Source organism: Papio anubis, chromosome 7, assembly GCF_008728515.1.
Source record: "Papio anubis isolate 15944 chromosome 7, Panubis1.0, whole genome shotgun sequence".
In the NCBI taxonomy this organism is placed as follows: Eukaryota; Metazoa; Chordata; class Mammalia; order Primates; family Cercopithecidae; genus Papio; species Papio anubis.
In genome coordinates this window covers 106,759,907-106,787,159 of record NC_044982.1, presented here as the reverse complement: position 1 = coordinate 106,787,159, position 27,253 = coordinate 106,759,907, and the positions used below count along the sequence as shown (strand labels likewise).

The window sequence follows — 27,253 nt, the reverse complement described above, 5'->3', positions numbered from 1 at the left end:
GAGAGTCCTTGTCCTAAAATGGTATTCGCGTAAAGTTTTCTTCTAGGGTTTCATGGTTTTAGAGTCTAACATTTAAGTATTTAATCCATGCCAGATTAATTTTTGTATAAGGTGTAAAGAAGGGATCCAGTTTCAGCTCTACATATGGCTAGCTTCACAAGGATTTATGAAAATTCTGGGGTGTTTTGCCCTACAACTGAATATTTGGAAAAATATCCTATGTATGACAATGTTCTTTCAGCTCAGAGTCTTAAACCCAAGCAAGAAATTCAAGCATGCTGTGGTAAAATGGAAGGAATAACTACATTTAAGTAAATATTTAGTAACTATTTGCTTTACTTATTTTTCTCCCAACTCTTCTGGTGTCAATAAAGTTTTCTAGCTATTTAAATTACTGTTTACTTGATTTAAGTTGAACCAATTTAATAGGCAACAGACTAGTTAAGTCACAACTTGAAAAAAAAACCAGAAAAATACGAATTAAGTTAGGTTGACAAAGCGTGAGAAGAAAAAAGGGATATAAAAAGTTCTTTTTTTTTTTTAACTTCCTAAAATATCTCATATTTATCTACTTTCCACTGTTACCACCACCTAGACCAGGGTATCTTATCTTTTGGCTTCACTGGGCCACATTGGCAGAAAAATTGTCTTGGGCCACACGTAAAATACAATAACACCAACCACAGCTGATGAGCTAAAAAAAAAAAATCACAGGAAAATCTCATAATGTTTTAAGGAAGTTTATGAATTTATGTTGGACCTCATTCAAAGCCGTCCTGGGCCGCATGCAGCCCATAGGCTGCAGGTTGGACAAGCTTAACCTAGAGGTTATAATAATATCTGAATCTACTCTGGTTTTTGCAGTTTGATCTGTTTTCAATACTTCAGCCTGCCCAAATGATTTTAAAATGGAAACCAAACCCTATCACTTCTTTGCTTAAAATACCCTTAAACTTTCCCATTGTGTTTAACACAAACCAGAATCCTTATCAAAACCATGTAGAGGCATGGTTTGCTCACTACTTAATTCTCTAATTCATTTTCACTGTAGTGCCCTTTTCACTTTTATGCTCCATCCCATGGGCCATTTTTCATTTCCTTGAAAGTGCCAGGTTTCCCTTATCTCAGAGTCTTCCAAGATACTATTTTCCCTACCTGCAATTTTCCTTCCCTCTCTTAGCTAATGCTCATTCAATCTGTAGATCTCAACTAAATTATCACTTGAATAAGCCTTCTCTGACACTTCATCCAGTTTTCAGATTAGGTAAAATTCTTCTATGTAAGCTCCCAAAGCACCTTCCTGTTATTTATCATTAGATTGGTTTCAGTGTTTCATGAAAGCAGGAACTAAGTCTTTTGTTATCTCAGCATTCTATTTTTAGAAAACTAATAACAATGCCTACTAGCACATAGTAGGTACCCAATATTTGTTCAGTGAGTGATGAACACAAATCTTAAGCCTATACTTTTCATTTGGACTGACCTTTTTTGATCTCTCTGTATTTTTGTCAGTTAGCTAGATTATGTATTATATTTACTCATTATTTTATTTAAACTCTTAATGTATATACTATATTCAAGGTACAATCTTGGTGTTAAGTATAAAAATGTCAATAAGTTTATGAACCCCAAATATCTGAAGTAGGTCTCAGTTAATTTAGAAAGTTCATTTTGCCAAGATTGAGGGTGCGTGCTGGTGACACAGCCTCAGGAGGTCCCAATAATATGTGCCGAAGGTGGTCAGAGCACAGTTTGGTTTTATACGTTTTAGGGAGACACACGTCAATCAACATGTATGTAAGATGAATATTGGTTCGTTCTGGAAAGGCGGGACAACTCGAAGCTGGGAGTGAGCTTGCAGGTCATAGGTAGATAAGAGACAAATGGTTGCATTCTTTTGCGTTTCTGATGAGCTTCTCCAAAGGAAGCAATCAGATACACATTTATCTCAGTGAGCAGAGGGGTGACTTTGAAGATAATGGGAGACAGGTTTGCCCTAAGCAGTTCCCAGCTTCACTTTTCCCCTTAGCTTAGTGATTTTGGGGCCCCAAGATTTATCTTCCTTTCACAAGTTGAAGTTCCTTCTTCCTAGTGACTTGTACATCATATTTCTATAATTTAGAGTTTTAAAAATGCTCTAACAGCTTTAGATTTTGGTGTTAGCCATTTTCATTTCAGATGCAACTCATTCTTATATAGCAAAGATACAAACTTTCTTTTTTATTTATTTATTTTTTAAATTATTATTATACTTTAAACTTTCAAACTTTTAGTCTAATATTTCTATTTTTAACACTTCAGGCATTCCCTGCAGTAATAATACTTTGGTGACTCTAGTTACTTGTGTAGGTGTATGGCTCTTCCACAGATGGAAGATTTTACTTAGTCCTCAGATTTTGGTATGCAGTAGTGCCATCTAGAAGTGTTACAATTGCAGATTCCAGGTCTCCATCTAAAAGAGCCAGTAGATAATAGAGTGGGTCTCAGGAAACTGCATTTTTAACCAGCATTGCTAGTGATTCTGTTGCCACTGATTCAGTGCAGTAGGTCAGGAACTGGACTGCTCACTGAGGATGACATGGAACATAAAACAGAGACGGTCTTTGCTTTACTGTTGTTTATAGTGTTGTGGGAAAGTCCAGATATGAACATATCAGATAAATAACTAAGATAATTATGGATTATAATAAGTGAGATGAAGAAATTGAACAACTGGTTGAGACTGATTGATTGGGAATGGCTCTTTGTCTTCACTTTAATTTATTAATATTTATTTCTTGATGCTTTAGTGGTTCATATTAGAGATTTAAAATAAATTTTACAATATTTGTATTTATTGAACAGAGATTGTGCTTTTAACCAGTTCTAAGTGTAGAAATTGAGAAAATTTAACCTGCCATATCTTTCTTTTAAAAGGCAGTTGCTTTTCAATTCTGGATTTCCCCTATTGACTTATTCAAGTAAGCCTTAATAGTTTTTTTTTTAATAAAAAAGAAAGTCCCAAAGTCCAAAATGCCAATAAAAATAAATTTATTCATTTCTTAAATTGTCATCTCTTCACTTAGTAAGACATTGGATCTTTTCTTTCTATTTTCACTGGGAAACTAGCAGTATTTCTAAGAGTCATAATCTAGGAGCTTGAAACTCTTGCTTGACTCCCTCATATTGACTGTGGTGACTATGCAGTAGAAAGTGGATTTATCTGTACAAACAAAGAAGCATTCTGTACCTTTGCATAGTACAGGAAGTGACTGTGTAAAGAGGTGTCTGAACTTGTACAAGATTTTGGATCCTTTATAGCAGTACTGTTGTAGCTCACTTAGATGACTGCCAGAGTTGCAGGAAGCCTGCCCTGAAGGAGTAGGATTCTAGACACATCAAATGTTTCAGGATATATCAGATGAATAAGACTGCATTCACCCTCTGCTACTACAGAAAGCGGCTTTGGGTTTGGAGATATACTTTCTAACACTTAACTAGTCTAACCAGAGAAACTGAGAGTTCTAAGCTTTTGCTTTGCTTTTCCCTTCCTGATTCTCTCACTTCCTGACTGCATTTTAGCCTATTCCCCTCTAGTTAGTATTGGGAAGAGCAAAGAACAACTGACATGTCTTGGGAGGCAGAGGTATGTGATTTCTACTACTCTTCATTCATTAAATAAAAAATTATTAAGCATTTGTTAAGCATCAAGTACTATACTAGACACCTGGGATACAGTGGTGGTCAAAAGCAGTCATGATCTCTGTGCTGACAGATGTTGCAACCTATTAGAAATGGTAATCAAAAACATTACTCAAAATAAGTCTAAAATTGCAACAGTGATAAGATCTATGAAGGATAGGCACAGGTACCTTGACATCCAGAACAAGAGTTTGACTTTATCAGGGAAATAAAAATAAGTCAAAACCTGAAGGATATTAAATTAGCTGGATTAAGAGGAGGAAGGAAATGCATTCCAAGCAGAGAGAGAGAGAGAGAGAGAGAGTAACATGTAGCAGGAAGGAGCATGGAAGGGAGAAAAGTATCAAAGAGGGCCAGCTGGAGCAGAGAAAGCAAGAGGAAGCGTGGTGAGAGCTGAGGCTAGTGAAGGAGACCAGGCAGAGGCTTTAAGCCATGTTCAGTGTCGTCTATGTCCTTACAGTAATAAGAAGCCATGAAAATTTTTCTGCTTTGTTTTTTTGGTAGAGGGTAGAGTTGGGGAGGAAGGAAGTTAAGGAAGAGGCCAGGGAGATAAGGGCAAGAATGACCTGATCAGATTTACAGGGGAAAGAATTACTCAGGTGCCATGTGGAGAAAAGATTGGAGGGAGAACTAGAGTGGATGTGGGTAAATGAGTTTGGAAAGTTATTGAAGTGATTCAAATGAGCTGTTGCAAAAACTTTGCATATTATAGTAGTGGCAGATGTGGAGAAAAGTGGTTAGATTTGAGAGAGATTTATGAGGCAAAATTGACAGTAGTTGACGATGGACTAGATAGGGGAGAGAATTGAAGTATGAAGGGCGAGTCCTAGATTTCTGACTATGTGTCTGAAGCGATGGTGATAGCATTCACTTAAATAGAGAACAAGCAAAAAGGACCACATTTATTAAGGGGAAATAATGAGTTGATTTGGGACATATGAAGTTTTGAGTTGCCACTGAATATCCAAGAGACCATCATAGATGCCGGTATGGAGCTCAGAGAAGAGGTCTAAGCTGAGATGTAAATTTGAGGGTTATTTCAATCTAGGTAGTAATCGAAGCTGTGGGAGTAGAAGAGTTATCCTCAGGAGTGAACAGTGGATGAAAAGAAGTATGTGTAGGTAGGTCCAAGTCTTGAGGAATGCTAACATGTATTTAATGACCGAGTAAAGGTAGATGAAGTTGCATAGGAGACTGGCAAGAAATAATAAGGAAGTCAGGAAGAGCAAGTTTCCTAGAAACAGACAGTGTGGACAATAATGTCAGTTACTACTGGAGAGGTCAAGTAAGATGAGGATTAAAAATGTTCGATGAATTTAATCACATGGAAGACATGGTGAACCTTAGAGCTGTCTTAGGGAAGTGGCAGTCCTGGAAACCAGAGTGAAATGGATTGGAAGTGGTGAGAAAACAGTTAATTAGTCTAAGAAGTTATGTTGTAAATAGAAGAATTCAGTGAGGGGTTTGGGTTCTTTGGAGAACTTCCAGACATATGCAACAAATATTGATTAATACAAGATAGTTTAATCACAAAATGAGTGATGTGCCAATAGAGTCCAGAAGAAAAAAGCAATCCATGAAGTCTTGGGGTAGTAACAGTAGTGGCTACCATATTGATCTTACTATGTACCAAGCAGTCTTAAAAGCGTGTGTGTATATCCTTAAAAACAACTCTGTGAGATAGAAGATATTATTGTCCCATATTATATATAAAGAAACTGGGGCATAAACAGGTTAATGAAGTTATCCAAGGTCCTGCAGCTAGTAAATGACAGAGCCAGGATTTGGACGTAGGCGGTCTGATCAGTCTAAGTTTGTGTTCTTCTCCATTCCTCAGTTTTTACCTCAGTGTCTGCAGTACTACTTCTGTAACATAATGTTATATAGCACCCAGGTTGGCTGCATTACCAGCTGGCATCCATCCATGACAAGGAATTCGGGGAGATCCAAAGATGAGGAACATTCATATCTATAATCTGAATGTGATTTATGTCTAAAGACCAGAGTTACTAATCATTTAACAATAAGCGAGAAAACAGCATGAATTCAAAAAGAAGAAAGTATGCCAAAATAATTTGCTGGAGACTTTAAGTAGGATGAATAAGGACTTTGACAAAGTGACCTGAGGGGAATATATTTTTTAAACTTTTCAGGTTTAGTAAATTTTACCTGAAATTTCCTTCCAGGTTAGAAAAAAATCAATTACTTGAGGATATTGTTTACTGAAGATCCAATTAACTGAGATCTATTGTAATGATGTTTTAAAAACTAGGATTTTTGATATATTTACTTTTCTCAAGATATTTATCACTGGATAGGACCTTATGAAAATTCATTTACTTTCAAGTAAAGGCCCATCAACTATTATGTATTCTTAATATCTTCCAGACTCTCCAAGAAAAGCCTGACAATTTCCATACTACTGAAATAATTAGAAATAAAAAGAACCTAGAGGCTCTGTTTCAAATTCTATATATTTCAGGTTGGATTATCATCCTGCGAAATAGTTAAACAGCTCTCACCATGTGCCAGAAGAATATAAAACCAAAACAAGAGAAGATTCGATCTTGTACTACCTACAAAACGGGATTTTAATTCATACAAAGTGCAGCCTGTGGCAATAGTCCGGCCTTTGGAGAGACAACAAGTTAAAAAAGGAAGGTTGGACACTGTCCCAACTTATAAAGGTAACTTGCCATTTCATAAATGACGGAGCCAAAAAACTAAAATTCACTTCCAGGTTTAACATCTAGTATCAAATTATAACTTTGGTGTGCTGCCAAACTTAGCCTCCATGGCTTAGGAAAGAACATTTCTCTCTTTGGCAAAATGGTATTGTATAGTAACAAAAGAAAGTAGACCATTTGTCTGATTGAGAGGTAAAAGACCCACATTCCCATCCAAATTCATCTACTTTATTATTTTTCGCTGTCTAAAAACGTGAAAAACAAAGAATGCCATTAAACAAGCATTATGTCACATTTGTCACTTCATGTCACATTTAGTTGGCATTGTTCTTTTCTTCCTATCCTAGAAAAAGTTGAAATGCTTCCGAGAGTATTGGGATCTTTGAGGTCAAATAAATATCAATACTGAACAACGAGATCACTTGGACTCAGGAAGGGGAACATCACACACCGGGGCCTATCATGGGGAGGGGGGAGGGGGGAGGGATTGCATTGGGAGTTATACCTGATGTAAATGACGAGTTGATGGGTGCAGCAGACTAACATGGCACAAGTATACATATGTAACAAACCTGCATGTTATGCACATGTACCCTACAACTTAAAGTATAATAATAATAAATAAATTAAAAAAAAAAAAAATATCAATGCTTTTCTGCATTCAAGTCCTGAACCAACCTATAAAGCAAAAGAGTTACCAGATAGAGAAGCAAAATGTTACTTTTACACTGATAAAGGATAAAATAGAGAATGAAGCTTTCATCTGTATGCAGGCGATTCCTGATACTGAACCTCAGAATTAGATAGGCTTATCTACCCCATGATAGACAGTGCCAAATGGGGTCCTGCTCCTCTAAGAATTCTGGCATGGTGGAAGGGTGTGAATACTTTCTCTGTGCAGGCAACTGACTTACAGGAGTACGAGTTGAGCTATGTATGTTTTTCTTTCCAGAAACCTGTTTTTTTTTGTTGTGGTTGTTTTTGGTTTTTTTTGAGACAGTCTTGTTCTGTCACCCAGGCTAGCGTGCAATGGCATGATCTTGGCCCCCTGCAACCTCCACCTCCTGGGTTAAAGCAATTATCCCACCTTAGCCTCCCAAGTAGCTGGGATTACAGGTGCACACCACCACACCCAGCTAATTTTTTGTATTTTTAGTAGAGATGGTGTTTCACCATGTTGGCCAGGCTAGTCACGAACTCCTGACCTCAAGTGATCCACCCACCTCAACCTCCCAAAGTGCTGGCATCAAAGGCGTGAGCCACTGCATCTGGTCCAAAAACCTGATTTTAAAATACTCTAATACTTTTGAGGAGTGGGGTCTTTGTTTTTTTAAAATAGGCTTTTTTTTTTTTTTTTTTTTTCCCCAAAATGGAGGCTTACTCTGTTGCCCAGGCTGGAGTACAGTGGTGCAATCTTGGCTCACTGCAGCCTCTTTCTCCTGGGTTCAAGCAATTCTCCTGCCACAGCCTCCTGAGTAGCTGGGATTACAGGCATCCGCCACCACACCTGGCTAATTTTTGTACTTTTAGTAGAGATGGGGTTTCACCATGTTGGCCAGGCTGGTCTCGAACTTCTGACCTTAAGTGATCCACCCACCTCAGCCTCCCAAAGTGCTGGGATTAACAGGCGTGACCACCGCACCTGGCCTAAAAATAGGCTATTTTAGGCTTATATTGATTTTGATTTATGATAGTAGGTATTATTTTTATATCTTTTTATTAATAATATAATTACATATATAGGATTACATTATTTCCATTGGTTATGTAAAATAGCTGAATGGATATGTCCTAATATAAAACACTTTTGTAAGAGTGATACCATCAATAATCAAAGTAATGATTCATACCTTATTTAGGTAATAGTTAAATGCATACTTTTTCTTTAAATTTCATGCCTACCTGTTCAACGAGTAACTAAAGTGCAGGATATCAATATACTTTCATCTATAAGCCTACCCATTAGGGAGGTCAAGAAAATGTTTTTTCTGTTTTTTAAATCTTTGAGCACATAACATACTACACAAAGAACAAATTGTGAAGACTGTGAATGTTGAAGAAGTATAATTAAATGTAGCATAGAGCAATTGCTGATATAGATTGATATGCACAGGAGAAAATGTACTGTGTAAAAATTGACATAAAGAATAATTGATGAAGATGAATTTGGTCTTTTTTCATTTGTTTGTTTTTTGAGATGGAGTCTTGCTCTGTCACCCAGGCTAGAGTGTAGTAGCACGATCTCGGCTCACTGCAACGTCTGCCTCCCGAGTTCAAGCAATTCTCCTGCCTCAGCCTCCTGAGTAGCTAGGATTACAGGCATGAGCCACCACGCCTGGCTAATTTTTATATTTTTAGTAGAGACAGAGTTTCACCATGTTGGTCATGCTGGTCTTGAACTCCTCACCTTGCGATTCACCTGCCTCGGCCTCCCAAAGTGCTGGGATTACAGGCATGAGCCACGATATTTGGTCTCTTATACAATCATATTAAGATTTTCTTTTTTTCTACAAGATCCATAAGAAATATACCAGTAATACTGTTGTCCCCTGATGCTGGGAACATGTACACACAACACACGTACACATTTATACCAACACTACTAGCTTTCCATGACCTGAGTTTCCTGTAGATTCCGATACTTCCACTCCTGTGGTTATAGTTCAAGCATAAGGAATTTTGAGTTCCTCTGGCATTCTCACTACTGAACTTTCTTAGTCAGCAAAGGTGATGTTTTGTATTTCAGGTTTTCAGGCATGAGACAACAAAAACACTAAGAGCCAAGGTTCTACTTCCATACTCTGTATGATTGTACTGCAGGTTTTGTAGATAACCTATTTAAGAACAATTCTGCAGCTGAAGAGAAGTCACAGTGGGAAAGTACTCTCACTGTCCTCCTTTGGGAGGCCAAGGTGGGTGAATCACAGGGTCAGCAGTTCGAGACCAGCCTGGCCAACATGGTGAAACCCCATCTCTACTAAAAATACAAAAAAATTAGCTGGGCGTGATGGTAGGTGCCTGTAATCCCAGCTACTCAGGAGTCTGAGGCAGGAGAATCTTTTGAACCTGGGAGGTGGAATTGCAGTGCGCCAAGAACGCACCACTGCACTCCAGCCTGGGCAACAGTGCGTTGCTTTGTCTCAAAAAAAAAACAAAAAAAAAAACAAACAAAAAAAAACAAAAAACATTTGAAATAAATGAAAATAGAGTCACAATATACCAAAACTTCTGGAATGTGGCAAAAGCAGGGTTAAGAGGAAAGTTTATAGTGCTAAATGCCTATATCAAAAAGATAGAAATAGCTCAAATTAACAACCTAACCTTGCAACTAAAAGTACTAGCAACATAATAACAAACTAAACCCAAAGCTAACAGAAGAAATAATTACAATCAGAGCAGAACTGAATGAAATGGAGACCCCCAAAACCATTCAAAGGATCAGTGAAGCAAAAAGTTCATTTTTGAAAAGATAAACAAGATGGATAAACCACTAGCTAGATTAACAAAAAAAGACATCCAAATAAGCACAATCAAAAATTACAAAAGTGGCATCACAATTGATCCCACAGAAATACAAAAGATGCTCAGAGAATATTATGAACATCTCTATGTACACAAATTAGAAAGTCTAGAGGAAATAGATAAATTCCTGGAAACACAAATTCCCAAGATTGAACCAGGAAGAAACAAATCCTGAACAGATAATAATGAGTAAGGAAATTGAATCAGTTAAAAAAAAAAAAAAAAAAAAAAAAAGAGCCGTGGACCAAATGGGTTCACAGCTGAATTCTACCAGACATAGAAAGAACAGCTGGTACCAACCCTACTGAAAGTACTCCAAAAAAATTGAGGACGAGGGACTACTTCCTGGCTCACTCTATGAAACTAGTAGGATCCTGATACCAAAATTTGACAAAGACTCAAAAAAGAAAACTACAGACCATTGTACCTGAACACAGATGCAAAAATCCTCAGAAAATACTAGCACACCAAATCCAGCAGCACATCAAAAAGTTAATTCACCACAGTCAAGTGGGTTTTATTCCTGGGATGCAAGGATTGTCCCACATATGCAAATCAATAAATATGATTCACCACATAAACAGAATTAAAAACAAAAATCATATGTTCATCTCAGTAGATGCAGAAAAAGCATTTGATAAAATCCAACATCCCTTCATGATAAAAACTCTCAAAAAAAACTAGGCATTAAAGGAACATACCTCAAAATAATAAGAGCCATCTATGACAAACCCACAGCCAACATCATACTGAATTGACAAAAAACTGGAAGCATTCCCTTTGAGAACTGGAATAAGACAAGGATGCCCACTCTTATCACTCATATTTAACATAGTGTTGGGAATGCTAGTGTTGGAAATTATGTCTCTTCACTGACCATGTAATTTATACCTGGGAAGCCCTAAAGATTCTACCAAAAGACTCTTAGACCTAATAAATGAATTCAGCAAAGTCTCAGAATAAAAAAATCAATGCACAAAAATCAGTAGCACTTCTATACCCGAGTAATCTTCAAGCTGGGAATCAAATCAAGAACATAATCCCGTTTACCATAGCCACACACACTCACAGTACCTGGGCATACATCTAATGAAGGAGGTGAATGATCTCTGTAAGGAGAAGGAAATCATAAACTATACAAATGGAAAAGCATTCTATGATCATGGATAGGAAGATTCAATATCTTTAAAATGTCATGCTACACAAAACAATCTACAAATTACCTGTATATATATATATTTTTGGCAGAATTAGAGAAAAACTTTTCTAAAATTTGTATGGAACCCAGAAAGAGCCTGAATAGCCAAGGCAATCCTAAACAAAAAGAATAAAGCCAGAGGCGTTACATCTCCCAACTTCAAACTGTACTATAAAGCTATACTAACCAAAACAGCATGGTACTGGTACAAACATAGACACATAGACCAATGGAACAGAATGGAGACCCCTGAAATTAAGCCAGACACCTACAACCACCTGATCGTCAACAAAATTGGCAAAAATAAACAATAGGGAAAGGACTCCATATTCCATAAATGATGCTGGAAAAACTGGCTAACCATATGCAGAAGGATGAAACTGGACTCCTACCTCTCACTGTGTACCAAAATTAACTCAAGATGGAGTAAAGGCTTAAATGTAAGACCCCAAACTCTAAAAATCCTAAAAGAAAACCTAGGAAATACTCTTCTAGACATTGTCTTAGGCAAAGAATTTATATTTTAAGTGCTCAAAAGCAAATGCAATAAAAATTGACACATGGGTCTTAAACTAGAGAGTTTCTGCACAGGAAGAAAAACTACCAACAAAGTTACAAACAAGTTACATAATAGAAAATATTCACAAACTATGCATCCAACAAAGGACTAATATCCAGAATCTATAACTAAGTTAAATAAATCAACAAGAAAAGATAACATTAAAAGATGGGCAAAGGACATGAGAAGACAGTTCTTGAAAGAAAACGTACGAGTAACCAACAAACACGTGAAAATATTTTCAACATCACTTATCATCAGAGAGATGTAAATGAAAACCACAATGAGAGACTATCTCATACCAGTCAGAATGGCAATTATTTAAAAAGTAAAAAAAAAAGAAAAAAAAAAAGATGCTGGTGAGGGTCCAAAGAAAACGAAACACTTATGTACTGTTGGTGGGAATACAAATTAGTCCAGCCCCTTTGGAAAGCAGTTTGGAGATTACTCAAAGAACTAAAGGTAGAATTACCATTCAACCAAACAATCTCATTACTAGGTATATAACCAACGAAAAATAAATCATTCTGTCTGCACTTGTATGTTCATTGTAGCACTTTTCACAATAGCAAAGACATGGAATCAACACAGGTGCCCATCAATGGTGAATCATATAAAGAAAATGCAGTAAATATACACAATGGAATACTGTGCAGCCACAGTAAATAAAACCATGTTATTTTCAAGAACAAGGATACAACTGGAGGTCATTATTCTAAGCAATTTAACACAGAAACAGAAAACCAAATACTGAATGTTCACACTTATAAGTGGGAGCTAAACATTAGGTATACATGGACACAAAGATGGAAACAATAAACACTGGAGATTCCAAAAGGAGAGAGGGAGGGGAGCATGCAAAGGTTGAACAACTACCCGCTAAATTGTGTTCACTAATCGATGATGGAATCATTGGTGCCTAAACCTCTCAGCATCACGTAATATACCCAAGTTATAAATTCATATAACCCTGAATCTGAAATTCAAATAAATGAAATAAATGGTATGGGGAAAACTGAGTATCTGCATGTGAAGGAATGAAATTGGAGCCTTATTCCATAAACAAAAATCAATTCAAAGTGAATTGAAGTCTTAAACACAAGACCTGAAACCATAAAATTCTAGAAGAAATCCATGGAAAATGTCCTTGACATTGACTCTTTGATAATGGTTTTTGGATATGACTCCAAAACACAGGTAACAAAAGTAAAATAGACAGATGGGTCTATCCAAACTAAAAAGTGTTCATACAGCAAGAAAACAATCAAAAAGAAATTGAACTATGAATTGGCAGAAAATATAAGCAAACCATGTATCACATAAGGGGTTAATATTTTGAAAAATAACGAACATAGACAATAGCAATAAAAGGGAGGGGGGGATTAAAAATTGACCAAAGTACCTGAATAAACATTTTTTCCAAAGAAGACATACACATGGCCAATAGATATATGAAAAGATACTCAACCAATCACCAGATAAATGCAAATGAAAACTACAATGAGATATCATCTCACAATCTGTTAGGATGTCTGTTATAGAGAAGATAAAAGATAGCAAGTGTTGGTGAGGATGTGGAGAAAAAGCAATCCTTGTACTCTGTTGGTTTGAATGTAAATTGGTATAGCTATATGGAAAACAATATGAAGTTTTCTAAAAAAAATTAAACATGGAATTTTCATGTGATCCAGCAACTTCTGTAGTATATATCCAAAGGAAATGAAATGAGTATTTTGAAGAAATATCTCTAATCTTTATTTATTGCAGCATTATTCACAATAATATAGATAAGAAAACAACCTAAATAAAATGTGCATCAATAAATGAATGAATAAAATGTGATGTGTAAACATTTGTATGAACATATATTAGATAGGCACACATATATTCTAATATATATTAAGCACACATGCATAATAATGTGTAACTAAAAGAGCTTGAAATACATAGAAGCAGTAAGACAGGAATGATGGCTACCAAGGGCAGGAAGTGGGGGAAATGGGATATATTGGGCAAGAGGCATAAAGTTGGTTGTATAAGGATGAGTAAATCTAGAGACCTAATGCAGCATCATGACTATAATTACACACTGTACTATATACTGAAATTTGCTGGAGAATAGATTTCCAGGTGCTCAATACCCACACACACACACACACGACAGACGACACACGATGCAACACACACAGGTTACTGTGAGGAGATGAATATGTTTCTCACTTTTAGTAATCATTTTCACTGTGTGTATACATCGTTAAAGACCAGCACATTTTAAATATATACAGTGTTTATTTAAAATAAAATTGACTATCTAAAAAGAAACTTTATAATTGAGAATTTAAAAAGCAATAGTACGAAAAATGAAATGCCATACTAGACACCTCAAAATGAGATATCCTTAGGGGAAGACATATTACATTATTTACTACAAAAATAGTGGAAAGCAACAGTGCTTCAAGAATTTATACTGTAAGTTATCACCAGGCCAGGCCTGGGAAACGCATCAGACACTAGTCAGTATTGAGATATAGAAAGAGTGAGGGATATTCTGAAAACTGGTAACAAATGAGTAAAAAGCATAGAATCAGAAAAATTTCAAAATAAGTTATTCAGTAGACATAGTGAGGACCAGAAATTTTCAGGTATGAGGAGATCTGGGTAATCATAAAAGTAGATTGAGATCAGTTTGGGAAGAACATTGGAGTGCCAGGCTGAGGGGACTTGGCCACAGGGGCATAGATTTCTTTTTAAAAATCTTCTTGAAGACATCAGACAGCTGTAGAAGCAAAATACAAAAATTTCAGAGAGCTAGAGCCCTTCCTCAGTGAGCTGGATATATGGCCAGCTTATTTACTTCTGGGAACACTTATCAAGTCCCCAGGCCTGTGCTGAGGATTGAGCTTGGCATAAGTAGATAAACTCTAGTAGAGGAAGAAAGCAGTGAACACTTGAATTTGGGCTGATAGGACTAATTGAAATCTAGAAGAGCCTCAGATACATGGCTGGTTTTCAATGTGACATTCACTGAGAGTTTGTAGGGGAGGCATGGTGTGCTGGGAGACTGGGCCAGAAAAATTCCAGATGGAATATCCTACGTCTTTGGGAGTAAATGCTTAGGAGACAAAGCCCACTAGAATGAGGGCCTTACTTGGAGAAATAATACCTTGAGTCTTGCTCTTGAGACATTTGAAAACTATGAGAAGACTATGTTCAACTGAAGGTGCCAGCTGGAGCACTGATCTAGCTCAGATTCTGCAAGAATGAGGTGATCTCCCCATATTCTAAATATACATAGGGAAAGAGTAAAATCAACTCCTGTTGAAAATAACAATTGATTTTAGTTTTTATGATTCTCTTCATACACAACATCCAAGCACATAGTAAAAATGTCATGGAGGGCCTATGAAGAATCAGAGATATTTGAAGAGATAATGGTCAAGACTCTTCCAAAATTGAAAGAATCAGCCCAGATTCAGGAAGCCCAAGCAAACTCCAAAATAAACACATAGAAACCATCCTAGATAGCCATTGTCAAACTTTAAGTCCGGGCAAAGATAAATTTTAAAAGTAGCAAGTGAAAACTATCTATTATCTACAAAAAGAAAAAGTTATATCTGACTTTAAAACAGGAATGATACGTGACTTTTCAAATACAAACTATGGAAGTTAAATGACAATGATAAGGACACTTAAAAGTGCTAAAGGTGTGAGATATCTAGAACTCTAAAGCCAGCAAACCTTAGAATTGCATATCTAAAGGGAAAAATTAGCCCTGAAAAAGCAGCTTCTAAGTAAAAATGTTTCAGACAAAAAGAAAAGCTGAGATACCCATCACAGAAAGTATTAAAAGACATCTCCTTCAGTTAAAAGGAAACTTATTCCAGAGAGAAGCATGAAATGCAGGAAGGGGATGAAGAATACATAAAGGGTAAATATGTGAGGTAAATAAAAGGATGATTGAGGAACTTAAAATTATTTATATTATGTTTTTACACAAATATAAAAGTAAAAGTATGTTAGAACAGTAGTACAAAAGGCAAGAGGATTTAAATAGAATTAAATTCACACAGGTTCTCCATAGATGGCAAAAATATCCATTTTACGCTTGAGCCAGAAAATCTCAAAATAAGCCTCAAACATTCATTTTTATTTTAAAATATAGAAAAATTCTAATAGCAAAGTGGAATAATACAAATGCCATTTATTAATGTAAGACAAAAAGCTTGTACAGCAGAAAATAAGGGTTATTGGAACAAAGGAGGGAAAACTGCAAAAAGCAAATAGCAATACAGCCTGGTCCTGGGTTCAGCTACATCATTACATTAAGTGTAAATGAACAAAATATTGTGATTAAAAACTCAAAGATTGATTTTTCACACATTAAGATATTTTTAAAAATGCCAATAATTTACAAGTTACATAAAATGGATAAATTTTTGGAAAAATAAGCACGAATAAAAAGCACTCAAGAAGAAATAAAAAGTCAAAATAGCCCTATATCTGTAAAGGAAATTGAATTTGTAGAATTCAAGGTGTAATTTTAAACCTCACCTTAAAGAAATCCAGAATTTTCAGATTCTGTGTAAGATGCAGAAGGCCAGAAAGATTATATTCCCAACATAAGAATAAGAAAAAGCCAGCTAATCTACAAAATCATAAATGTGTATGAATCCTTTAGAAAGCTGAGATCACACGTTAACCAATTAGCCTGACATTTAATGAAAAAAAACTTCCACCCAGTTGAGACAGGAGACAAGCACTGTTTCACCCAAAGCTGGGCATGGAATGAAGACGAGCTGTTACACAAGTGTATCATAATTTACATATTTAATTGCTAAAGACTTGAGTGTGAGCTACTGTGAGAGCATAGAAGCTCTGAGAACTTCAGACACTAAAGGGGGAGTTCAAAACGACTCATAGACTGTTCCCTATGGATGTTCACTGTGTGATCATCAGAAGATTGGGAGAAAGGCTGGAGACTACAAAAAATTTCCTTCATAGTGCAGGCATAGAAAGAAGAATGGTTGTTGTTGCAAAGACAAAAAGAAAAAAAGAAAAAAAAAAAGCAGGAAGCTCCATTTGGATGCCTGTAACCTACAAAACAAAAATGGATTAATAATATCCACTGCAGGCAGGGGAGCGGAGCAAGATGGCCAAATAGGAACAGCTTCAGTCTCCAGCTCCTAGCGCGAGCGACAAAGAAGACAGGTGATTTCTGCATTATCAACTGAGGTACTGGGTTCATCTCACTGGGGAATGCCAGACAATTGGTGCTGGTCAGCTGTTGCAGCCCGACCAGCGAGAGCTGAAGCAGGGCGAGGCATCGCCTCACCTGGGAAGCGCAGGGGGGAAGGGAATCCCTTTTCCTAGCCAGGGGAACAGAGACACACAACACCTGGAAAATCGGGTAACTCCCACCCCAATACTACGCTTTAAGCAAATGGGCACACCAGGAGATTATATCCTACACCTGGCCGGGAGGGTCCCACGCCCACGGAGCCTTCCTCATTGCTAGCAGAGCAGTCTGCGATCTAACTGCAAGGCAGCAGCGAGGCTGGGGGAGGGATGCCTGCCATTGCTGAGGCTTAAGTAGGTAAACAAAGCCCTGAGAAGATCGAACTGGGTGGAGCTCACAGCAGCTCAAGGAGGCCTGCCAGTCTCTGTAGACTCCACCTCTGGGGACAGGGCACAACTAAACAACAACAACAAAAACGACAACAACAACAAAAAGCAGCAGAAACCTCTGCAGACGCAAGCAACTCTGTCTGACAGCTTTGGAAGAGAAGCAATGGACTTCCCAACACGGGAGGGTGAGATCTGAGAAGGGACAGACTGCCTAGCGGCGGGTCCTGACCCTGAGTAGCTCTTAACTGGGAGACATCCTCCACTAGGGCAGACCAACACCCCACACCTCACACAGTAGAGTACACCCCAGAGGAAGCTTCCAAAGCAAGAATCAGGTACACCTCACAAGGTTCAGCAGCATTCTTATCTTCTGCAGCCCTGCTGCTGACACCCAGGCAAACAGGGTCTGAGGGATGTCAAGCAATCTCCAACAGACTCCATAGCTGAGAGTCCTGACTGTTAGGAAGGAAACTAACAAACAGGAAGGCGACACCGACACCAAAACCCCATCAGTAATGTGGCCACCATCATCAAAAGACCAGAGGCAGATAAACCACAAAAAGATGTGGTGCCAGGCAAGTGCTGGAAATTCAAAAATAAGAGCCGCATCTCCCCGCAAAGCGAACGAGCTCATCACCTGTGCAATGGATCAAAGCTGATGGAGAATGACTGGACGAGATGAGAAGAAGGCTTCAGTCCATCAAACTCTCTTTGTGAGCTAAAGGAGGAATTACATACCCAGCACAAAGAAACTAAAAGCATGAAAAAGAGGGAAGAATTGATAACCAGAATAATTGACGCAGAGAGGGCCATAAACGAACATGAGATGAAAACCATGACATCTAGAAATACGCGGATAAATGCACAAGCTTCAGCAACCGTGACTGGACAACTGGTAGCTGAAAGAGCATCAGCCGGATTGAGGATCAAACAAATGAAATGAGCCGAGAAGAGAAATCTAAAGAAAAAGAAGAAAAAGAAATGAACAAAGCCCTGCAAGAAGTATGATTATGTAAAAGACCAAATCTACGTCTGATTGGGGTGCCTGAAAGTGAGGGGGGAAAATGGAACCAAGTTGAAAACACTTTCAGGATATCATCTAGAGAACTTCCCCAACCTAGTAGGCAGGCCAACGCTCAAAAGTCAGGAAATACAAAGAACGCCACAAAGATACTCCTCGAGAAGAAAGCAACCCAAGACAATATAATTGCCAGATTCACCAAAGTTGAAATGAAGGAAAAAATCTTAAGGGCAGGTGAGAGAAAGTGTCACCCACAAAAGGGAAGCCCATCAGACCAACAGCAGACCCCGGCAGAAACTCTACAAGCCAGAAGAGAGTGGGGGGGCCATTCAACATTCTTAAAGAAAAGAATTTTCAACCTGTGAATTTCATATCCAGCCAAAACTAAGTTTCCTCAGTGAAGGAGAAATAAAAATCCTTTTACAGATAAGCAAATGCTTAGAGATTTTGTCACCACCAGACCTGCCTTTACAAGAGACCCTGAAGGAAGCACTAAACATGGAAAGGGAACAACCGGTACCAGCCATTGCAAAAACATGCCAAAATGTAAAGACCATCGAGGCTAGGAAGAAACTGCATCAACTAACGAAAGCAAAATAACCAGTTAATATCATAATGGCAGGATCAAGTTCACTATAACAATATTAACCTTTAAATGTAAATGAATGCTCCAATTAAAAGACACAGACTGGTGAACTGATAAAGAGTCAAGACTCATAAGTCTGCTGTATCTTCAGGAGACCCATCTCATACAGAGACATACATTAGGCTCAAATAAAGGGATGGAGGAAGATCTACCAAGCAAAATGGAGAACAAAAAGTAGGGTTGCAATACTAAATCTCTGATAAAACAGACCTTAAAACCATCGTTAATCAAAAGAGACAAAGAAGGCCACAAGACAATGGTAAAGGGACTAATTCACAGGAAGAGATAACTATCCTGTAAATATATATGCACCGGGAATACAGGAGCACCTAGATTCACATAAAGCAAGTCCTTAGAGACTACAAAGCATTCCTAGACTCCCATACAATAATAATGGGAGATTTCAACAACTCCTACTGTCAACATTAGACAGATCAACGGTAGACAAGAAAGTTAACAAGGATATTATCCAGGAATTGAACTCATCTCTGCAGCAAGCAGACCTAATAGATATCTACAGAACTCTCCTTCCACCCTAAATCAAAGAATATACATTCTTCAGCACCACATCGCACTTATTCCAAAATTGACCACATAATTGGAAGTAAAGCACTCCTTAGCAAATGTACAAGAACAGAAATTATAACAAACTGTCTCTCAGGACCAGTGCAATCAAACTAGAACTCAGGACTAAGAAACTCAATCAAACCAGCCAACTACATGAAAACTGAATAACCTGCTCCTCGAATGACTACTGGGTACACAAACTAAATGAAGGCAGAAATAAAGATGTTCTTGAAACCAATGAGAACAAAGATAATATACCAGAATCCTGGGACACATTTAAAGCAGTGTAGAGGGAAATTTATAGCACTAAATGCCCACAAGAGAAAGTAGGAAAGATCTAAAATTGACACTCTAACATTACAATTAAAAGAACTAGAGAAGATAAACACACCTGAAAGCTAGCAGAAGGCAAGAAATAACTAAGATCAGAGCAGAACTGAAGGAGATAGAGACACAAAACCTCCAAAAAATCAATGAATCCAGAAGTTGGTTTTTGAAAAGATCAACAAAATTGATAGACCGCTAGCAAGACTAACAAAGAAGAAAAGAGAGAAGAAATCAAATAGACGCTAATAAAATGATAAAGGGATATTACCAATCGACCCCTTAACAGAAATACAGACTACCATCAGAGAATGCTATAAACACCTCTACTAAATAAACTAGAAAATCTAGAAGAAATGGATAATTTCCTGACACTTTACCCCTCTCAAGACTAAACCAGGAAGAAGCTGTAAACCTCTGAATAGACCAATAGCAGGCTCTGGAAATTGGAGGCACACTAATAGCCTACCAACCAAAAAAGTCCAGGACCAGATGGATTCACAGCTGAATTCTACCAGAGTACAAGGAGGAGCTGGTACCATTCCTCTGAAACTATTCCAATCAATAGAAAAAGAGGAAATCCTCCTAACTCATTTTACATGAGGCCAACATCATCCTGATAGCAAAGCCGGTGAGACACACAAAAGAGAACTTTTAGACCAATATCCCTGATGAACATCGATGCAAAAATCCTCAATAAAATACTGGCAAACCGGATCCGAAGCACATCAAAAGCTTATCCACCATGATCAAGTGGCCCATCCCTTGATGCAAGGCTTGGTTCAACATATGCAAATCAATAAACGAATCCAGCATAATATAAACAGAACCTAAGACAAAACCACATGATGATCTCAATAGATGCAGAAAAGCGCCTTTGACAAAATTCAACAGCCCTTCATGCTAAAAACTCTCAATAAATTCGGTATTGATTGAACATATCTCAAATCATAAGAGCCATTTATGACAAACCCACAGCCAATATCATACTGAATGGGCAAAACTGAAAAATTCCTTTGAAAACTGGCACAAGACAGGATGCCCTCTCACCAATTCTATCCAACATGGTGTTGGAAGTTCTGGCTAGGCAATCACAAGAGAAAGAAATAAAGCATATTCAGTTAGGAAAAAGAAGAAGTCAAATTGTCCCTAATGGTAGATGACATGATTGTATATTTAGAAAACCCCATCATCTCAGCCCAAAATCTCCTTGTTGATAAGCAACTTCAGCAAAAGTCTCTTCAGGATACAAAATTAATGTGCAAAAATCACAAGCATTCTTATACACCAGTAACAGACAAACAGAGAGCCAAATCATGAATGAACTTCCATTCACAATTGCTTCAAAGATTAAAATACCTAGAATCCAACTTTACAAGGGATGTAAAGGACCTCTTCAAGGAGAACTACAAAACCACTGCTCAGTTAAATAAAAGAGGACATAAACAAATGGAAGAACATACCATGCTCAGCGGATAGGAAGAATCAATATCATGAAAATGGCCATACTGCCCAAGGTAATTTATAGATTCAATGCCATCCCCATCAAGCTACCTGAGTTTCTTCACAGAATTGGAAACTGCTTTGTAAAGTTCATATGGAACAAAAAGAGCCCGTGATCTCCAAGACACAACTTCTAAGTCAAAGAACAAAGCTGAGGCATCACGCCCCTGATTTCAAACTATACTAACAAGGCTACAGTAACCAAACAGCATGGTACTGGTACCAAACAGAGATATAGACCAATGGAACAGAACAGAGTCCTCAGAAATAATACCAATACATCTACAGCCATCTGATCTTTGACAAACCTGAGAAAAACAAGAAATGGGGAAAGCGATTCCCTATTTAATAAATGGTGCTGGGAAATTACAGTCATAAGTAGAAAGCTGAAACTGGATCCTTCTCACTCCTTATAATGAAAATTAATTCAAGATGGACTAGAGACTTAAATGTCAGACCTAATACCATAAAACCTAGAAGAAAACCTAGGTAATACCATTCAGGACATAGGCATGGGCAAGGACTTCATGTCTAAACACCAAAAGCAATGGCAACAAAAAGCCAAAATTGACTAATGGGATCTTACTAAACTAAAGAGCTTCGCACAGCAAAAGAATCTACCATCAGAGTGAACAGGCAACCTACAGAATGGGAGAAAAATTTTTTGCAATCTACTCATCTGACAAAGGGCTAGTATCCAGAACCTACAAAGAACTCGCTAAACAACTTACAAGAAAAAACAAACAACCCCATCAAAAGTAAGGCAAAGGATATGAATAGACATTTCTCAAAAGAGGACACATTCGTGATAGCCACAGGACACATGAAAAAATGCTCATCATCACTGGGCCATCAGAGAAATGCAAATCAAAACCACAATGAGATACCATCTCACAGCAGTTAGAATGGCTATCATTAAAAAGTCAGGAAAACAACAGGTGCTGGAGAGGATGGGAGAAATAGGAACACTTTTACACTGTTGGTGGATTGTAAACTAGTTCAACCATAAATGGAAAACAGTAAGGAGATTCCTCAAGGGTCTAGAACTTAGATGCACCATATGACCCAGCCATCCCATTACTGGGTATATACCCAAAGGGTTATAAATCATGCTGCTATAAAGACACATGCACATGTACTTATTGCGCACTATTCACAATAGCAAAGACTTGAATCAACCCAAATGTCCATCGGTGACAGACTGGGATTAAGAAAAATGTGGCACATATACACCATGGAATACTATGCAGCCAAAAGGATGAGTTTGGTGTCCTTTGTAGGACACATAGGATGCTGGAAACCATCATTCTCAGCAACACCGCAACGAAACCAAACACCGCAAGTTCTCACTGCTAGGTGGGAACTGAACAATGAGATCACTTGGATCAGAAGGGGAAACATCACACACCGGGCCTGCCACGGGAGGGGGAGGGGGAGGGATTTCATTGGGAGTGATACCTGATGTAAATGACGAGTTGATGGGTGCAGCACACCAACATGGCACGGGTGTACATATGTAACAAACCTGCACATTATGCACATGTACCCTAGAACTTAAAGTATAATAATAATAATATAAAAAATCCACTGCAGGAGAGGCATCACTGTGACAGCCACAATGAATAGATGAAGATGTATTGCAACTTGATGAAAGATAAAGAAAAACAACAACAAGGAGCAAAATAAAACTGAACCTTGAAAATGAAGAAAGAACAGGAAACTGTCTTGGGACCAACAATTAGAGACCTACTACATTTAGTGAACGGGCAGGTACACTGAGAGAGCCCTGCTTCTGAGACCCAGGGGCACAGGGCCTGCCTAATACTGCAGCTGGACTGGGACAACAGAGAAACCACCACACACCCACCTTCTACTTCCCAAACACAAGATTCTGAGCTTCAAATATACAAAGTAGCAAAAACTTATAGTACTAACATAAGAAATGTAAAAATATGCATTTGTAGTTGGAGACTTCAACACTCTCTTTAAGTAATCTGTAGAACATAGACAGGTAATAAGTAAGAATATAAAGACCTGAACAACACTATCAACAATTTGTCCAAATTGACACTTCTGCCAACAATAACAGAATACACATTCTTTTCAAGTGCACATGAAAGCTTCATCCAGATAAACTATATTTGGAGTCATAAAACAAACCTTAACAAATATAAAAGAAATGAAATCATGCAATGTGTGTTTTTGATCATAACAATTAAATTAGACATCAATAATAGAAAAAAATGTAGAAAAATCCCCAAATATTTGGAAATTAAACAGCAAATTACTAAATGTTTGTTTTTTCCTTAAGTATCATGAAACACTAAAAACACATGATAAAGATTATGGTGTTTTAAAGGTATTGCTAGAATGTTGTCAATAAATATTCCAGAACAGATAATAAGTATTCCAGGTATATGAGCATAGGCATATTTATGGGGAGAAAATCAATTTTCTGCAATTAGCTAGAACTGACATTCATACTATTGTACGCTATTACATCCATCTCTCAGTGTCCAAATTCTTGCTTCCATTTTGAAAACCAAAGCTGGTTTGGTGAGGGAAATGTTGTCTCTTGTTTATCTCTTCTTACGATGAAAATCTTTTTTTCTCTTGTGTGGTAGCAAGAATTCTCCTATATGATTGTGTGTGGAACTGTAGATCTTGTCAACATCTGTGATTTCTAGCTAGTGAAAAATGGTGTTATACTTTATACTTTAGTTTGCAAAGAAGAGAGATTCCCCATGGTGGCCTCACAGAAAGACTCTGGTAAAGCTTCTCTCAGGTGAACTGAAAATGAAAAACTATCAGGTGCCTGGGAGCTTCAAGGAAGAGCTTTTTCCCTTCATCTCCACAGTACATGATTTCTCCCTCAGCATCCCCACTTCCCCTTCACTCATCTGCTCTGATTGCCACTTTGCTAACTGGGTCAGCCTCTCTGCCTGCCATTTCATTTCTGCAGGTCTGTTTGAATGTAACTCAGCTTCATGGCTCTTTCAGCATTACCTCCTGGCATCCTTTCAATTCTCCCATTTCTATCTCACTCACTATTTCTAATTTTAGGTTTACAGGAATAAGAATGCTTGATCTAGCTTCATCTTTCTGTCAGTTTGTCTTCAAGGTCTCTCATACTGAAGGTCACCTATTCCTGAGCCAGGTGCCCTCTCATCCAAACATCAGTAACTTGATCATTTAGTCCAAAAGTTGGCCATTTGAAATGGATAAACATTTTATCTCTTTTGAAGAAGATATCACATAATAAGTTTTCAAGGTTTGACCTTTCTGTAAATACTGCACAGACTTTAGTTCTGATTTTAGTATGTTATCTTGTATAATAAATTTCTATCTTTTATAAATTAATTTTGGTATTTAGAAATACATATTTTGAGGTGAAGTCACTTTTATGGTATTTCCTACCTTGTTATCGTCCCTAATCTAGAAATAGAAAACAATAAATAATCCTTAGTTGAAATATAAACATTTCAGTTTTAGCAGCGTACTATTACCAACTTGTAATGGTGACATAGTCATCACTCTGTAGACACCAGAGGAACGAAAATGCTCCACAGTCTAGGTAAACTGCAGGAAGTAGGCTTAAGGTTATTTAACTTTCCAAAACCCCAGATCTTTGCTCTTTCACCTTTGAATGCATTCAGTTAAGGCCCCTGGCCTCTAGATGGCCCCTATCTTTTAAATTTTAAAGTCCATTTCATGATGTGAAAGTTAGCCGCAGATGGATCTTTCTGGGATACAAGTTACTTGCATCTTTGCCTGCTGACTTTTCTGTAACTCCCTAGAGTATACCAGGAATTAAAAATTTTCTCCTTTGATGAGTCTCTCCAAAAGCGGAGTAATGTCTGTATTACTTTTGTCCACACATGAGGACACTGATTTTATTTCAAGCCCTGATTTTAGACATACTTAGCATTTTGTGAGTTGTAATTTTAAATCCCAACCACTTCCTAGGAATACAACCATAATCTCCTAAACTCTGTCCTCACCTGCAACACAGTCTTTTGGCTTTCAAGAACTATCCACAATCAGGCTCAGTTATTTTCTTTGTTATGTAAATCACGAATCTGAAAGTGAAAGTTATATATCTATTAAAGTGAGGAGATGGGTAGAGGAAGGTGGAAATGAAGAAAAAAGAACAAATCTGAAAGGAATCAGAGAAACTGTATTCGATACTATTGTTTAGATTTCTAAAGGAAATGGAAAGATGTTTGGCAATGAGAGAAATCAGTTATGATTTTTAGAAGATGGTTGTTTTCTTCAGCATTTAAAAATCTTTTTGTTTTAATTTTCAAGGTGATTATAGAGCTTATGACCTTCATAAAAGTGAACTTTTATAAGCCAGAACAAACTTTCCACTTCTACTGTGAAATTTGAAATTAAACTACATTTCAGGATGACTTTACCTCAGGAGATAAAGTTTCCAGTAAATCTTTGAAACCTCCTCTGTGGTCAAACGTTCTACAGCCCCTTTTAATGGCATTACAAGTCATCGCCTTGATTATATACCTCATCAGCTTGAACTCAAGTTTGAAAGGCCAAAAGAAGTTTGGTAAACCAACTGACCAACGCTTTGAGGATCTCTACAACTCACCGTATGACTTCTCAGGGTCTTATTGGTGAAACTGCAAAAATTTGCAGACCTGTACAATACCTAGAGTGACCCAGAATGATCGGGTTTGAAGGAAGCACTGAATTCCATGAATGTTTTCAACCATGGGAAATCCCACCACCTGAGGTCAAGAAAGTACCAGAGTACTCCTACAGGTAGCATGCTATTAAACATCACAAGCCATCTTAACTATGTTCCATATCAGGCCAATCATGTAGTTCCCATCAGGCCAGTTTCTCATAGAAGAAGTAATAATTTTTCCTTTCCCGCAGCAAAAAGCACTATGAAGGAAGTTTTTCCAGCATGGGAAAATTCAATAATAAGGACTTATTAAGAAGCAGGAGCAGATTCCCCAACCCATCTGGAAAATTTGATGGTTTGAGACCTTCAGATCTCAATTATGTGCCATTGACACAACCGATTCCAAACAGAGAGTTGCAAACCTTTAAATATTGCTTTTAAGAGTTCTGTTCCATTTGATGATGTGACCATCTACTCTGTAAACACTGAAAAAACAGGAAATTTGTCCAGCGAGTTACTCGTCTCCTCCAGGTTATATTTTTGAAAATGCCAGTTCCCAAGGTCATAAATTCTTTTGCAAGATTTCTCCGGCAGTGAAGGTCTTCTAATAACCAAAATATGCTTAAAAGGAAGCTACTAGCAAGTAATTGTTTTTCCAAGAGAAAACTCAATTTTTGGAGTGAAAAAAAATGATATAATAAATCATTTTTTATATTTTTAAACAAGAAAATTGGAAAATGTATTATAAAAACTCAGAATCTTAAAACCATTTTGTATTGATATTTTAATCAAGATTGTTTTTAATATGCATTTCAGAAGGTTCAATAATATACATTCCCATGTGAACTCTTTTAATATTCAACATACTGCTTAGTAGCTTGTCCCCAGTCTATTATCATTTGTAATTCTGTTTATAATTATGGCAATTGTATGGTTATTCACATACCAGTTGTCATTTATCAAGCACATCAGGATTATCTAGAACGACATTGAAAATGATACATGGATTCCTCTTCCAAGATAATAGGATTCATTTTACTCAGACTTTGTGCATCTACATAGCATCTACTGAGTCAAGTTTTGGTTGGTGGTATAGACTGCTGCACTGCTCCTCACCATGTTCAGGTTAGCAAGAGGCACTGTGGTGTGGCAAGGAAAGGCTCTGTGTGCTGGGAATCAAAGGACTTGAGTTCAAGTTCTAACTAATTATCATTATTTTTAGAGACAAGGTCTCACTGTCACCCATGCTGGAGTCCAGTGATGTGATCACTGCTT

General features: G+C 37.4%; 1 protein-coding gene across 1 annotated transcript; it reads left to right on the top strand.

Moving 5' to 3' along the window:
- Positions 1–155: 155 nt before the first annotated feature.
- On the top strand, positions 156–27,253 carry LOC101021268 (stabilizer of axonemal microtubules 2). The gene is given in 12 exon segments (XM_031668430.1): positions 156–311; positions 6,164–6,230; positions 6,233–6,368; positions 25,642–25,679; positions 25,681–25,786; positions 25,789–25,898; positions 25,900–25,929; positions 25,931–26,103; positions 26,105–26,273; positions 26,276–26,368; positions 26,370–26,458; positions 26,460–27,253. Coding segments are annotated over 12 exon segments (1,230 nt in total). The 5' UTR covers positions 156–219; the 3' UTR covers positions 26,587–27,253.